Source organism: Tachypleus tridentatus, chromosome 13 (assembly GCF_004210375.1).
Source record: "Tachypleus tridentatus isolate NWPU-2018 chromosome 13, ASM421037v1, whole genome shotgun sequence".
Classification (NCBI taxonomy): Eukaryota; Metazoa; Arthropoda; class Merostomata; order Xiphosura; family Limulidae; genus Tachypleus; species Tachypleus tridentatus.
Genome location: NC_134837.1, coordinates 241511994 through 241524690, shown reverse-complemented (window position 1 = coordinate 241524690; position 12697 = coordinate 241511994). Strand labels below are relative to the sequence as shown.

General features: G+C 30.3%; 1 protein-coding gene across 1 annotated transcript in view; it reads left to right on the top strand.

Moving 5' to 3' along the window:
* The window catches only part of Grp170 (hypoxia up-regulated Grp170 co-chaperone protein), a 65508-nt gene extending 53101 nt beyond the window's left edge, over positions 1–12407 (top strand). Inside the window, 5 exon segments of the mRNA XM_076482567.1 lie at positions 759–969; positions 1968–2186; positions 7204–7438; positions 8658–8768; positions 11751–12407. Of these exon segments, the coding sequence (XP_076338682.1) occupies positions 759–969; positions 1968–2186; positions 7204–7438; positions 8658–8768; positions 11751–11824 (850 nt within the window). The 3' untranslated portion in view covers positions 11825–12407.
* Positions 12408–12697: the final 290 nt, after the last annotated feature.

The window sequence follows — 12697 nt, the reverse complement described above, 5'->3', positions numbered from 1 at the left end:
AATTTCAAGTTATACTACAGACTACATTTAGGTTAATGATATTTTTCATCCTCTTTGAATCTCACAAATATCAATTTCTCATAAAACATTTTTTATATCAGGAAGACACACTATAGTTGTAATTAAATTACCTAGGTAAAATAAACATGACCAGGGAAACCATTGGCATGTAACTTAAGAACAGGTTATAATTCTATGGTAGGGAAACTGTTACAATTGGATTATTTAATGTAACCAGGTAGAGCCATCTGATATACTAAATCAAGAATAACAAACAATCCATATAAGGAGAAAAGGAACTTGAAGATAATGAAGTTTGTCTTGAAGAAATATTTAAATTTTGGAGCGTAAGGTCAAAATTTGAAGACTTAATTTTCGTGTGTGTGTGTGTGTGTGTGTGTGTGTATATATGCCATTTTATCCAAAGTAAAAGAAATTATACTGAAATTTTATTGCTGTTTTTAAGTCGTTTGAGATGGGAAGTTAAGGTTAAAGTTAGTTTATTTTTTGATATATTGAAGATGAAAAGTGAAAGTCTTTTTAAAATGCCACCTATTCAACCAAATTTCACTAGTGCATAGTAGTTTTATAGAAAGTATTACTATTATAGATAAGTATACTTATTCTGATAGTTCTTGTATTATCACCTCAGATTAAAGTTAAATTAACTGTTGAGGTTTTATGTTTTATAGAGGTTCAAAATCAAGAAATAAAATAAAATCATGTAAGAGAACACTTGCCATTTTTTATTTGTGTAGGTTGCTTGAACTAGATGAAAAAGATCGTGACAAACTTCAACGAGATCAGGCTAAAAACAACCTAGAATCTTTCATTCATGAAACAAAACATAAACTTTATATGGAAGAGTATGAAAAGGCATCAACAGAAGAAGAAAGGAATGGTTATTTTGTAAAATTAAATGAAGCATCTGAATGGTTTGAATATGAATCTGATAATGCTGAAACAAAGGTTTGTCTAATTTTTTCAAAGTTTGTTTGTGATAATACATTAAAAAATGAACTGAGTAGTAAATATCACTTTTTCTTTAATAATGACCTTGTATGAGTTTTTCATTTGTTATTTTAAATGTAAGAAGGAAATTAACAAGTGAAATCACAACTTGTATGCTAATTAAATGTACATAATAGATGGAAAATTTTTAAATTCTATAAGGTTGAATGTTTGCAAATCGCCCTTCAGTGGCACAGTAGTATGTCTGCTTACTCGTACCACTAGAAATTGGGTTTTGATATCTGTGGTGGGCAGAGCACAGATAGCCCATTGTATAGCTTTGTACTTAATTTCAAGCAAACAAACTTCTCAGAGTTGTCTCCTGTTTACAGTCTGATTTTTAAAATTGAATTTGATAAAATGCTACAAATCTGCTCCTCCCCCTTCCAAAAAAAGGCAAAATAATTTTCATGTACCCAAGCTACTTTAGACTGAAGAGCTTACTCATTCGCTCATAAAAGTGAGTGTGTGTGTGTTTATATATAAGATATAAAATGTTACACTAACTTGTAATCAATCAATCAAACTCTAAAAAATTATGAGGCCTGTTATAAGTAGAGGAATTTAACAATTAATTAGAATGAACATTTACATTTAGAAAATACATTAAATATTGATGAAACTTTGTAGAATGGACAGCAACTGCGTGCTGTGGAGAGAGACATAAGTGTAGAGGGCAATGTTTCGAAAGTCTTCTGTCTTTTGTCCTCAAGAGTTGAAGACAATAGGTGGAAGACTTTCAAAATGTTCTCTACACTTGTCTTCACAACAGGCAGTTGCTGTCCATTCTGCAAAGTTTCATCATGAATACTCTGCCTAAACAATCTATCAAAGGATATGTTAAATATTGCTTAGAACTGAGTATAAGTGTGTCATATAATGCCATATAATAATACATTTGTAGAATTTCTGTTTTTCTGTAATATGTGATCCATAGAAATTTTTTTATTGCTTAGTTATTTAAAGACAAATTGTCAGAGCTGAAAGACACAGTGAAAGAGCTATTTGACAGAGTAAGAGAACACAAGGAACGCCCAGAGGCACTTAACTCTCTGAAAGAAATGTTAAACATTAGCAGAGTATTTTATGAAGGAGCCAAGAACTTGAGTGAAGAAGACCAAATGTTTACAGAAGTCGAACTTAGTACCCTTGAAACCTTAATAAAGGAAACTGAAGTAAGTATTTAACATTTGTTTTTATAACACTCTTGTTATACAAGTAGAAAATAATTACTAATAACAGTGCTTCTGTTACTCAAAGGTTACACAAAATCTTCTTTAATGGTTTGAATTTCTGCTGATACTTCCCCTCCTGTCTTAAATACACTAAACAATCTGTAACTGACTGGCTTCTTGTACTTTTGAATTCTATTTCTTGACTAGGGTTATTCTTTAAGCTATATGGAATCTGTAGTAGGTAGTTGTTATCTTTTACCTGCTTTTTTCTTTTCTTTTCTTGGGCCTCCTACTTACAACGTGTATATGGCAGTCTAGGTATTTCTTTACTGTACAGTACCCTTGTTATCCTTTACCCAGGTGTTTGGGGTTAAAAAATCATTTGCTGGTTTCTTGTTGAGTGAACACTAGAGAAGGAGAGATAAACTGTTCTTGTATTCTATAAATTGTAGTGCAGTTAATCTAATAACTGTCTAATTATAAAATTTTATCCACTAAAGATTTGATTTTGGAAACTAAATAAACTTGTCCATTTATAATGAATCATTCTGTCATTTAAATCTCTTTTTCTAAGATAGATAGTAAATAGTCTAAGTAATACTGACTTTTGTAATTGTTATTGTTACATATTCAATGAATTATAGTAGTTATAGTAGTAGTAATAATAATGAAAACAGTAGAGAGTTGCATGACACTTGGGAAAAATAAAAAACAAAACAAAACAAACAAAATACATACAAAGACAGGTAACATGCTGCACTCTTCATTTCTTAAACATCCATTTGAAAATCTCAAGTTATATGTGAACAATAAATAGTGCACTCTTTAATTATAGTCATTTTCTCTAGAACCAGTAAATAAGCTGAACATACTCAGCCCAGTATGGTCAAGTAATAACAGTCTGGAAGATTGAAACCTTGTGCATTACAACTCCATGCTCAGATGGAACACAGAGCCTTCAGAAGTTTTTTTTTTTTTTGTCACCATACATACATACATACATACTTCTGATAATGTAGAAAGTACTGTTAAAATGCATTTTTTCACTGCACAAAAAGTATTTTTGCCATACCTGGCTTTAAAAATAAGCAATTGATTGCTTTTGACCCAGAAGAATTTCAGTTAAACACATTGAAACTTGTAATTATTCTGAACTGTTTGTGACAATGTTTCACTAATTTTCTATGATCATTAGGATAGTTTGATATATAGTAGATATTTAATGGTCAGAAATGGAACTTCAGCCATTCCAAATATAAGTGTTAGATGGAACCAGATTTCTCTTCAAAACCTAAATAATATTTAAAAGACAAAAGCAGTATTGAGAGTTTTTTTTTTTTCTCCAAACTCCTGACAAAAGTTTGATAACAAAATGTTAAAAGTATAATTTCAAGATATCTTTGTTTCCTCTGCACCATAAATCTTTGTTTATTGTGTCTGTTGCTGATATGTTAAATTATTAACATTACAAAATTTCATCTACATAGATCTGAATGATAAAGCTGTAGTACAAAATAGCAAGATATGATTTGGCTTTTGTGAACCAATACTACTAGCCATTTTTTATTGGATTACTCTTGACGAAGGTGTTTAAAAGTGATCTCTTAAAATTTACTGCAATAAAAACAGAAAAAAATTAAGTAAAAACCTTGTAAAAAATCTAGTAAAGAAAAAAATCTGTAATTAAAGCTAAGTTATGAAAAATAAGACTAAAACTTGACTGATGTTTCAGGTATAGTGTTATTTTTTATTATAAATAACAATAAAAAACAAACAAACAAACTTGTCAAATCTTGCCCAAACATGCAGTATTTCAAAATGTTCTTATGCAATACATTAGTATTTTATCTTAACAGTTTTATTAATTTATCAAATACATTACTTTTTATCCTGGAATTTGGCAAATTGAGTGCATTGTTTGTGTGTATAAATAAACGTACTTTTAACTGTTAAAATTTGTAGTAAAACAATAGCTAGCATTTTTAACCTTTTAGTTTCTAATATTATGTAAGGGATTTTTAGTATGTTATACCTTGAACAAATTTTATAAACAACCTTTTATTTCCTAGAGCTGTATTTATAATGACTAATATTTTATTTAAAAAAAACACCTGTGCTTTCCTAATTTATCATTTGTTACAACTTCTATCCACCAAGTGTAGATTTTTTAAACTTGTAAAATTACAAACATTGTGAATGACTTAATGTTCAGAGTACTTAATTATTTCTGTACACAAAATATCAATATATGTGATAGCAATTTAGAGGATTTTGTAGCTACAGTCAAAGGTAGTTTCCATAACAATGTTAAGCACTTCTAGTTTTCAAGTGATAAACCTAGTGAAATTGTTATATGTGCTTAGCTGTATTATAAATAAAGCCAATGGAAGATATTTGGAAACTACTTTTTTTTTTTTTTTCTACCTTATCGTTTTGTATATTCATCTAGTGGAGTTTCAGTGAATTTTTTCATGTATTCTTGTTCTTATTTTCTGTATTTATAAGTTTCTGCTCATCTCCCTAAAATTTTAATGGAGGGCTTCATATACTTTATTTTATTGGTTTGTTTATTAGTTTCAGGGCTTAAACTTCAGTACTGTGCAAAAGTGTTAGGACAAGAGAATATTTTGTTATTTAAGCTCCATAAAATGGAAAGATTTTACCATGCCATTACAGAATGTAAATTTTAACACTGGTAATGCTTCATTGATCCTTTTTGACAACTAAATGAGCCAGGGTAAGAATACTTATCATTTTTTAGAAATCTCGTATATTTGCACCAAGGGCATGCCATAAGGGTTTTGCTTGAATGAACATACTGATCAAGTTTAAGGTCTGAAATAACTGTCATTGTATTGCATGCAGCATCATAAGTGTATTGTAAGAAACTAGCATTCTACAAATAAACCTTGATTAAAAACAATGGTTAACACTATATATTAAGAGTTGTTATGCCACAGCCCAAAAAAACGGAGAGAATTGTCAGTTTATATAGTATAGAGTTTGCATACAAGCTTTACATGAAGCTGGTTATATCACCCCTGAAAAGTAGCTGCAGACTTTAAATGGTCATCAAACAGTTATTTACATCCTAAATTTCAAAACAATATTGATTTTAAGTATTCTTTGTTTATATGGCCTTCACAACAGAATGAAGAATTCCACTAGTCTTGAACATGAGATAAACAACCATGTACCAAATGACAGAAAAGTGTCCAGATATACAGTATGAAGAAGACTGAATGTAATGTTTATTTGCATAGCAATTAAAAAAACAAACAATTTTTAGTTGAATCTCCAAGTATTGTCAAGAGACTGAAATTTGTTAAAAAATGCAAAATCTGAACTGTTGATGATTCAAAAAGGGTGTTATGGATGGATGAATTCAAGCTTGAAATATTTGGTTTGAAGTATAGATTGTATGCCTGACAGAAGAAAAGTGAAAAATATCTCGAGTAATAGCACCTGCCATGAAGTGTAGAGGATGCAGTGTGGTCGTTTTGAGATTTTTTTTTTCTACTGAGGCAACAGGAGGTGTTTTCAAAATAGATGAAATAATGGAGCAGCACAAGTACCATCAGATCTGTTATGGTATACCCATTAGTTTGTATACAATTGGTAAAGGAGTTCCACTGGCAAGATGATAATGATCCAAAATACTCTGCTAACCCATGCAGAAATTACTTAGCTAAGAAGAAAGAAGTTGCTGGAGGCATTCAGATGATGCAATGGTCCCCCACAGAGTACCGATCTCAACCCAGTTGAACAGACCTAGGATTTGATAGATCAAAAACATTACAAATCAAAGGTTACTTCCAAAGAAAATTTATGGGAGTGCATTAGAGACATTTGGAGTAAAATCCCAAAGGACACTTATTTAAATATGTTGCAACAGTGCCTAAAACACTGCCTGGAGTTATTAAAGCAAAATGGGTGGGGGACAGAAAATTTTAACTGTTTGCTAAACTCAAGCACTTCCACAGAGTTTCTGTTGTATTAAATATGAAGATTAATAAATTTTGATGTTTCACCTGTGATGTATCTTTCATTCTTTTTTGAAAGTAGTCTGAAAACTCATTTTTAGGTCTGTTTTAAAACTTTTGCTCAGTACTGTAAATTTCAATAATCTGAAACTATGAATAGATTTGGAACACTTTCCTTAGCTGGTATGTTCTGAAGCTACTTGCAGTTGTTCCAAAGTCATTGTCATGTAATTATTATGCAATATTTGCGTGAAGTAAATGCAAATAAATTTGTGTAGTCTGGTGTGAAATATCCTGTGCAGTTAGTATGGTTAGTATGATACTGTATCAATAAAAACCTGTCTAGATAATAGGGAGGAAACTTGTTTTAAATTAAGCTTTTTTTTTCAATGTTCCAAAGAGAAACATTAAACAGCTGTTGTAATTTAAAACAAAATATCACAAAAGGATGAAATTGCATGGATCCTTTTTATTTCAGACAAGTTCAACTACATTGTTTGGCATGAGTCACAATATCAGGCAGAACAAAAGGACTCTCTAATTGGCTGGGAAACTGGGAATTTAAAATCTAGCTAAGATCACTGTAATCCTATGATTAGTGTGGTGTCAGTGCATAACAATGCAATATTGTGTCTATTCATATTATTATATTGTGCAAATGAAATATTGCACAACAAATGTAAACAGTCTTGACATGCATGCACACACCAACCAACCAACAAACCAAATTAAAAGATGGAGTGAAAGTACAAATACATATTTCAGTTAAAGTATACTTATATGTTAGAGTATAATTAGTAACTTTTAAATAGTTCCAGTTATTGGTCATTTTCCGATATTGTTTACTAATGTATGGATGTTTGACGATATAACCAACTTGTATTTTAAAATGTATTTCGTATTAAATATGCTTGAGTGAACAGTTATTTTTAGTTAATTACTATCCTGATTAGTGTAATAATGGAGAAAAATTCAATTTCCTGTTGGCCTAATTTAACTTGGTATATTTAACCAAAACATGTATACTTTGATAGGAGTGGAAGAAGAACAGTGAAAAAGAACAAGCAACACTACCATTATATGAGAGACCTAAATTAACTGCAAGAGCCATAGCAGAAAAACTTGCATCTCTTGATCGGGAAGTAAAGTACTTACTTAATAAAGCTCGCATTGCTACACCAAAGAAAAAGAAAGAGACAGAGAAGGCAGATTCCAAAGAGAGTACTGAGAAACAACAAGAAGAGAAGGAAACTCAGGCAGAAACACCAGGTAATCTGACTCTACTTTGTTTAATTGTCAAAATTATGGTTTTTCATATTTGATCAAATTAAATTAATTATCTTTTTTTCTGATTTATTATGATATTCTTGAACTGTTTTCATGGTAGGTGCAAAGTCATTTCTCTACTATATTTCATGAGACCTCTTGGCAAACCTGGAAAGTTAAAAAAAACAACAATGACAACAACCAAGTCAGTTGATTTAAAAAATATTTTTTTTTTTTTTTGTAGAAATAATGTATGCAACAGTTTTTCTTGTATTTAAGATTTCTTGAAAGAAAAGGAATATGAAATTTGTATGCTTCAACATTTGTATACTGGTAATTAATCATTTAATTGTGAAAAAGATTATATATAAAAAACCTTGGATATACGATTTGCTTATCTTTTCATCCATTTTGTTCCTGAATAATTGAATCTGTTTAGTAGCATTTATCTTGAGCTTTTCTTTAAACATTTTACTCCAGAAACTTGTCATCTTGTATTATTTAGAGTAACCTATGTACTGCAGTTTATAACGAATTTATTAAATTAAAGTTTTGACTTGTATCCTAACAGAAACATCACTGTTCTAAAATAAGGTCATTGTTTTGATGAAGAGTATTTTTGAAACATTTTTGGTATATCTGTGAAATAAGCATTTGGGGTTTATGAATGGACTCAAATATTAGGTCTTTTTTAATTTGTAGGTCAAAATTTTCCAAATTTCTTTTACGCTGTATAATTGTAAATATTTATACTTTGTAACAAATTGTTGAACATCAGTGACATTATCAGAGGTGTTGAAACTGTAAGACATATAAAGTTTTATGATCACAAGACAACCTGGGGCTGTCAGAGTGTGCAAAATTGTTGTCAAAGTAGTGTTATAATTCATCCTCTATACCATTATTTTCATTTCCAGTTGGATAGATTTGAGCATGAAAAAGCCTGTGGATTTACATTTATTCTGATGAAAATTTATTCTAGTTTAGATTTATTGATTATCTAGGCTGTACTTCTGTCAACAGTAACATATAATGATTGATTTGTACAGACAAATTGATATTTAATATTTAGTCACTAAAAGCATTGAGAGTCGAATAGTGAATGTAAGTGAAAATACTGTATTGCTTCTCACAACGAAAAGTTTTTTTTTTTTTTTAAATACTTACTGTAATTATAATGATTTGGTATTCATATGTAATAATTGTTTGTTCTTGTGCACAGATTCAGCAAAAGAGGAGAAAGAAGATGAAACGCAAGAAAATGAAGATAAATTAACTTCCTCAGATTTTGAAGAGAAATTACAATTGGATTATGGCACTGACAGGGTAAAAGGTTGGTAGATTTTAATGTTTTGAGTGGATCTCGAGGATAATTTTCAGCATGTTTAACCAGTAGGGGGTTAATCACATCTTACATGAATTTGTGCACTTGCATCACCATGCAGGTGTAAACCATGCTACCAAGATGACATCTCTAGCATTTATGTACCTGGTTTACAGTGAATTCATGACCATTTCAGCAGTGCAGTGGTGCAGTTAGTACACCTATCAGTTGTTAATATTGTAAAATGTTAACAGAGTAACAAAAAAAAGTACTCATAAGATTTCAGCCATACCTCAGGATCATAAACTGCTTTCATAAGAAAAATGGCTGAAGAAACTGAACCACACACTAAGCTCCTTGATGTAGCCTCAAGAGACTTCTATGTCTTTGACCTGCTTATTAATGATTGTAGCAGTATTAGAATACTTAGGCATGTAAGCTGATTTTTGTAAGCCTGTTTGCTCTAGACTCTTCATCTCCTAAAAACTATGCTACTAACATTGTGCATACAGCATTCTACTGCTTTTGCTCATGTGCAGCATGACCACTGTCTAACTAGTATAGTTGGGTAACATTGACTGTTTGGCTGAAATGTACCAGGACTAAGTTTTAATACCGAAAGGACAATCTTTTACTATTGACTTGCATGTAACTCATTATCCTTCAACGAGTATTTTTTGTGTTCTACTGCCTGCTTTGGCTGGCATACATCTAGTATCGGAGACTCCTAAAAGTCTTCAACAAGCTTTAAAATTCCATAAAATTCTTTTTTTTTTTCCAGTTTTTTTTCTCTCCATTGTCATCTTTATTACTAAACTCTTTTATTCTGTTACGGTGTGGTGGTGTTTGAGCACTCTTGAGTATGACCAGTAATTTCTTCCATCATCAAAGGATGTTCATGACAGACCTTAAAACATTGGATTTCTCTCTGGGATGCTGGTTAGGCCTCTTTGGCAAAAAGTTTGGAGTCTGGGTTTTTGCACTCAGCTCATGTAGGAGATTTAAAGTATCACTGATTTTTATTTGATCATTTTATTTGCATCAGCCACGTTGTGCTTGTGTGTTCAGGTATGAATGTTGTATACATAATTTTGGAATAATGACAAAAGTTCTACATTATCATTTATGTATTAAGCTATTTCTGTTTATTTATTTGATATTTGTTTCATTAATTTCATATTTTGTATCTTATGCATTATATATCTGCTATAAGTATTCTGAATTATTTAGGTTTACCTGTGGTTGGGCTTTTTTACATGTGTGCATTTCTGGGCATTACTTTTCATAATTAGCTGCAGACAGTGATGAATATGTAGTTTGGTTCAGGATATTATAGGTTCAAGCACCTGAATTAAGCCCTCTAATAATTTCCAAGTTAATTAAATAGTTTTATAAACATTGAACGTAATTTTAATAAGTTTTTAGTATTATCATCACAAGTTGGAGGTAAGTAAATGTCACACAAAAAGAAATATGTCATCAGTTGTTAGTTAAAATGTTTTTTGCTAGGGGGAGTTGGAATATTAGGGTCTCCTGATAATTTATGCATATTAACTTTAAGTTTTTTTATGCTTTCATAAAATGGTAATTAGTCTTTTCTGTTACATGGTAAAATGCACTTGTGTAGGATTTTAACTTCTAAATAATCAAATTATATTTTAGTTGCTTTTTTTAATGAGGTTAACATGTACTTTAGAATTAGAAAAATATTTGAGGTAGTGTACAAGTAACTCTGAGACATCGCTGTTAGGTAAACAATTATTTATTTTATATTTAGCTCTAGTTTAGTACCTCAAGGCTAATTCGAGCTTTCAGAGTAAATCGAGTTCATTATGGATTATTTTTAATAATTTTAAGTCCAAAGTGTGAAACAAAATGTGCACATTACAATATGGTTGTTAAAAGGAAAAGCATTGATTAAAAGTACAGATGTATAAGTTTGTCTTAAAAGTGTGAAACATAGTGTATATCTTACAGTACAGTAGTTAAAAAGGAAATATTTAATAACAAATACATGTACTTATAGCTTGGCAGTGGTAAAACAGGGTATTTGTTAAGTACAGTTGTTAAAAAGGGAGGGTTAGACTGTATGTTAGACTATAGGGTTAGTCATATTTATTCCAGTTTAATGCTTGATAAGATGCAAAATTCATATTTGCTTAGAAAATTAAATGTAAGTTTGTTCTAAGGAATTTTTATTAGGTGAATAGATAAATAACTGAAAATAAAGTGTGTGTGTGTGTGTTTTTATATAGAATCTCATATTTAAATACAAGTCTTTCTACTTATTTTTTCCTTTATATTTTCTTTGATATTATGTTAATTTTTTTGCTAGTAGGCATTTTGTATTTTCTGTAAACAAGAAATATTGGAAGATTTGATGAAAAATCAAAGTTTTACATTTAGTAGATGTTTCTGTTTTATTGAGGAATGGCTGGCTTTTCAAACAAAACACTATTCACTTTAAGTACAGCAGCATTCAAAATATTACTGTCAGTAATAGCAGTAAATAAATTTGACACACACAAAAACACAGACAGACTGGGGGAGAGAGAGAGAGAGAGAGAGACAAATCATTGTGAGCACAGGGGTAAGGCATTGTTACTCTGTTGGCTCGTGTTTGGGAAAGTCAATGAAACGAGACATTTAACAATAATCATGTACATCTCAAATATGGGTGTAAATGCATTGAGGAAAAGGCAGAATCCTGTTTTTAGATTTTATTTATTAATAAGTACTGAATACAAATTTGTTATAAACTATAAACAACAGAGTTAAGAATTCTGTCTATAGTCAGTGCTTGTTTGTATATTGAGAAGCCCACTAAACAAATCCTTGTAAATGTTCCTTTAATCAGCCTTGGTTTATGAGTTGTCAGTACTCTTAGTTTCTGTAAATTTGTAATGTGTGTTAGGTAGAAGTAACTTGATTACATTTTAAACATTATTAGAATCTGTTGTGCATTTTGTTGTTTTTGTCTTTTTCCTCTAGAAGATCCTAGTGATGGTGACTCGGAAAGTCAAATACCTGTCGCTGATGACCAGACCCCACGTCCTGAGCTTTGAGTTAGGTTATTTAATAGAAAAAATTGTCGTAATTTAACATAATCCATTCTAGTGCATTTCATGTTCAAAGCTTACCATATGAATATAATAAAAAAAACAAACAAACAACAAAACAAAACCAAAAACAATTGCAAAGTCCCAGTGTGTTTGTGGAAATAAGTTGTGAGAATCTGTAAGCAGTTTATGACATCTGGTTTCATGTGTATATTTGGGATTAGACAAAAGCATGCAGTGTAGGTTGATTTTAAGCATGCCTTTCATTGATATATATGACAACAGTAAACCCTTACATTCCTTATAGTATTATGTATGAAAAATTTTAATTTTTCTGTTTAAAAATAAGGCATCAGTTGTTAATAAAGGAGTTATTAGTTATAAACCATAGAATATCAAACCACACTCCTTTTTTTTTCAATAATAACTGCAGATAGTTTCGTATATATTTTTGTGCTAAAAGACTTGCATAATGATCAATATATCATTATTTATGTTTCTAATGTATTTCAGTATATTTATTGGTAACAGATGCTAAAGAACTGTTTTAGAACATAAAACTTGGTCAATAAAAATTTCATATTGAACACTTAGGATATCAAATTCATATTTTTTTTTTTTTTTTTTTCCTAGATATGTTTCCAAAGTTCATTTGATCCCAAATAATTGTTTACTTGTAGGGTCAAATTAGTATCTTTTGAGGAGATGTTTCAAATAATCTGTTAACATACCACCAAAAATATTTTCAAATGTAATTGTTTTAAAAACAAATGGATTTCTGCACTAGCTGATAAACATTAAAATCTTAACTTCTAACTTCAGGTGAAAAAAAAAAAAAGTGTGAACCTTGTAAGTTTTGAAGTACAATATTTGGTAATT